Below are 2,480 nucleotides of genomic sequence, written 5' to 3'. Positions count from 1 at the left end.
ACAAAAGACTGTTACTCGGAGTTTCACATTCCCGTTTGTCGGACAATTTTGTTAAGAATGGGAACGTGGAACTTCGAGTAACAGCTTTTGTTATATTTCTGCTGCTAGGTTGGCTCTAAGGCCCTTCGATTCTAATCCTTGCTTCCACACCTGAAACTTCTCCTCTAGTTCTGATAGTGACTCAGCAATTAGTGCAAGGTCATCAGCATAGAGGAGCTCCCAGGGGCATCCTGTCTTGATTTCCTCTGTTATTGCCTGGAGGACTATGATAAATAGGAGAGGGCTGAGGACTGAACCTTTAGTGGACCCCTACCTCTACCCGGAATTCTTCACTATACTCGTTGCCAACCCTCACCTTACTGACAGCGTCCCTATACGTCTCTAAATCTCTGTCCATTCGCAGGATCTTTCAGCTTTCAGACCCTTCTCCAAGCTGGTTGTCTTCTAGGCATCCATTTAGCCTTGACCCTGAAGTCGCTAACAACCAGTCTATGTTGTGGGGGTACATTCTTCACCTGGGAAGGTTTTGGCATTTATAAGCAGCCATCTTTCCCTTTTTCTGGCGAGTATGTAGTCAATTTGGCTAGAGTGTCTACCAGAACGGTAGGTGACTAGGTGACTGACACACACACAAACACATGGTAGACTTCTTTCAGTTTCTGTCTACTAAATCCCCTCACAAGGTTTTGGTCAACCCAATGCTATAGAAGACACTGCCTTAAGTGGGATTGAACCTGGAACCATGTGGTTGAGAAGTAAACTTGTAACCATATAGCCACGCTTATACCTCAAATATGAAGATCAAGTTTTAATATACACACACACAAACACAGATATATATACACTTTTTATATATACACACAAACAAACACAAATACACATGTATTGCATGGATCAGATGAAATATGTCGAGGCAGGTTTTCTGAAACCAGATGTTCCTTGTTACGAACCCCTAATCCCCACATACTAATTGATAAACCCATTTTCTCTTTCTTCTAGATCTGGCCAAGCATTCATCTCAGCCCGTTATGGAGCCGGACGTGGTGCCATTTGGATGGACGATGTGTCCTGTCAGGGCAATGAAACCTCCCTGTTCCATTGTTCCCACCACGGTTGGGGTAGACACAACTGTGGCCACAATGAGGATGCCAGTGTTATGTGCATCAATGGTAAGTTAGAATCAACCCTTTGCCTGTCCAAATCCTTTTCATAAGTCTGTCCTCAATATTGTTGTTGTTGTTGGCACTCCGTCGCTTACGACGTCGAGGGTTCCAGTTGATCCGATCAACGGAACAGCCTGCTCGTGAAATTAACGTGCAAGTGGCTGAGCACTCCACAGACACGTGTACCCTTAACGTAGTTCTCGGAGATATTCAGCGTGACACAGTGTGACAAGGCTGGCCCCTTGAATTACAGGCACAACAGAAACAGGAAGTAAGAGTGAGAGAAAGTTGTGATGAAAGAGTACAGCAGGGTTCGCCACCATCCCCTGCCGGAGCCTCATGGAGCTTTAGGTGTTTTCGCTCAATAAACACTCACAACGCCCGGTCTGGGAATTGAAACCGCGATCCTACGACCACGAGTCCGATGCCCTAACCACTGGGCCATTGCGCCCCCACTTGTCCTCAATAGTATATGGTATAAACATGTAAAAGGGAGTGCTGGAAAGTTCTTGGCTTTAAGGGTATCACGAAAGACCTGGTTGGAGGCCCGACCTTTGAAGTTCTTTTACAGGGCTTAGAAAAACTGAAGGACTACTGCAGTCAGTGTGTGAATCTGACAGGGGAATATGTTGAATAAAGCCATAATTAACTGATCCTCCTGTACTTTATTTTACCCAAAACCAAGAACTTTTCAGCACACGCTTATCTTCTAAACATTTGAACATCAGCCCTATCTTTTGAAATCTTGCTGCATTCCACATGGAATCTTTGGCCCTCCAAAGTCATCTTATTGTATAAGACAACTTACTTTTGGTTGTAAATTTTGTTCAGTAAAATCTGACTTTCTATGCTGGAAAATACAGTAATTTTACCATTTCTCATTCTGTTATGGTCTTTTACAGCTCCTGCGACAACTTCACAGACGCCAAACATTACAGAAACTGAAAACCTGCCAGAACCTGTGACCTATCCTCCTTCAAGTAAGTACAGACCTCCTTATTTGCTAACCCCTAGCTATTCATAGATTCAATGGACAGCCACAAGGCTAACAAGAATATATATATATGTTACTTGGCCACGTAACATCTTAGCTCGTAAGTTACCTCATCATTTCGCATTTGTCTTGCTTTTATATGTTGATTCCCTGAAGATGAATATATGTGGAATTCCAGCAGCTCTTACTTCTTTCGAGGAAAGCACACATATATTTTGATACATATGTAGGAATTAAAGGAACTTTTATTTATATGTGTTTTGCTCCATTTATTGTTATTATTCATATATATATATATATATATATATATATATATATATATA

The 2,480-nt window shown here is 42.3% G+C and overlaps 1 protein-coding gene across 1 annotated transcript in view; it reads left to right on the top strand.

Moving 5' to 3' along the window:
* LOC106879666 (deleted in malignant brain tumors 1 protein) overlaps positions 1–2,480 on the top strand; it is a 36,089-nt gene that overhangs the window by 30,522 nt on the left and 3,087 nt on the right. The window contains exons 18-19 of the mRNA XM_052978214.1: positions 1,000–1,169; positions 2,066–2,143. Coding sequence (XP_052834174.1) covers positions 1,000–1,169; positions 2,066–2,143 — 248 coding nt within the window. The remainder of the gene's footprint in view (positions 1–999; positions 1,170–2,065; positions 2,144–2,480) is intronic.

This window comes from Octopus bimaculoides, unplaced genomic scaffold, assembly GCF_001194135.2.
Source record: "Octopus bimaculoides isolate UCB-OBI-ISO-001 unplaced genomic scaffold, ASM119413v2 Scaffold_105217, whole genome shotgun sequence".
NCBI classification, from domain to species: Eukaryota; Metazoa; Mollusca; class Cephalopoda; order Octopoda; family Octopodidae; genus Octopus; species Octopus bimaculoides.
Note: the sequence above shows the minus strand (reverse complement) of the source record. Positions and strands in the feature narration are given on the sequence as shown.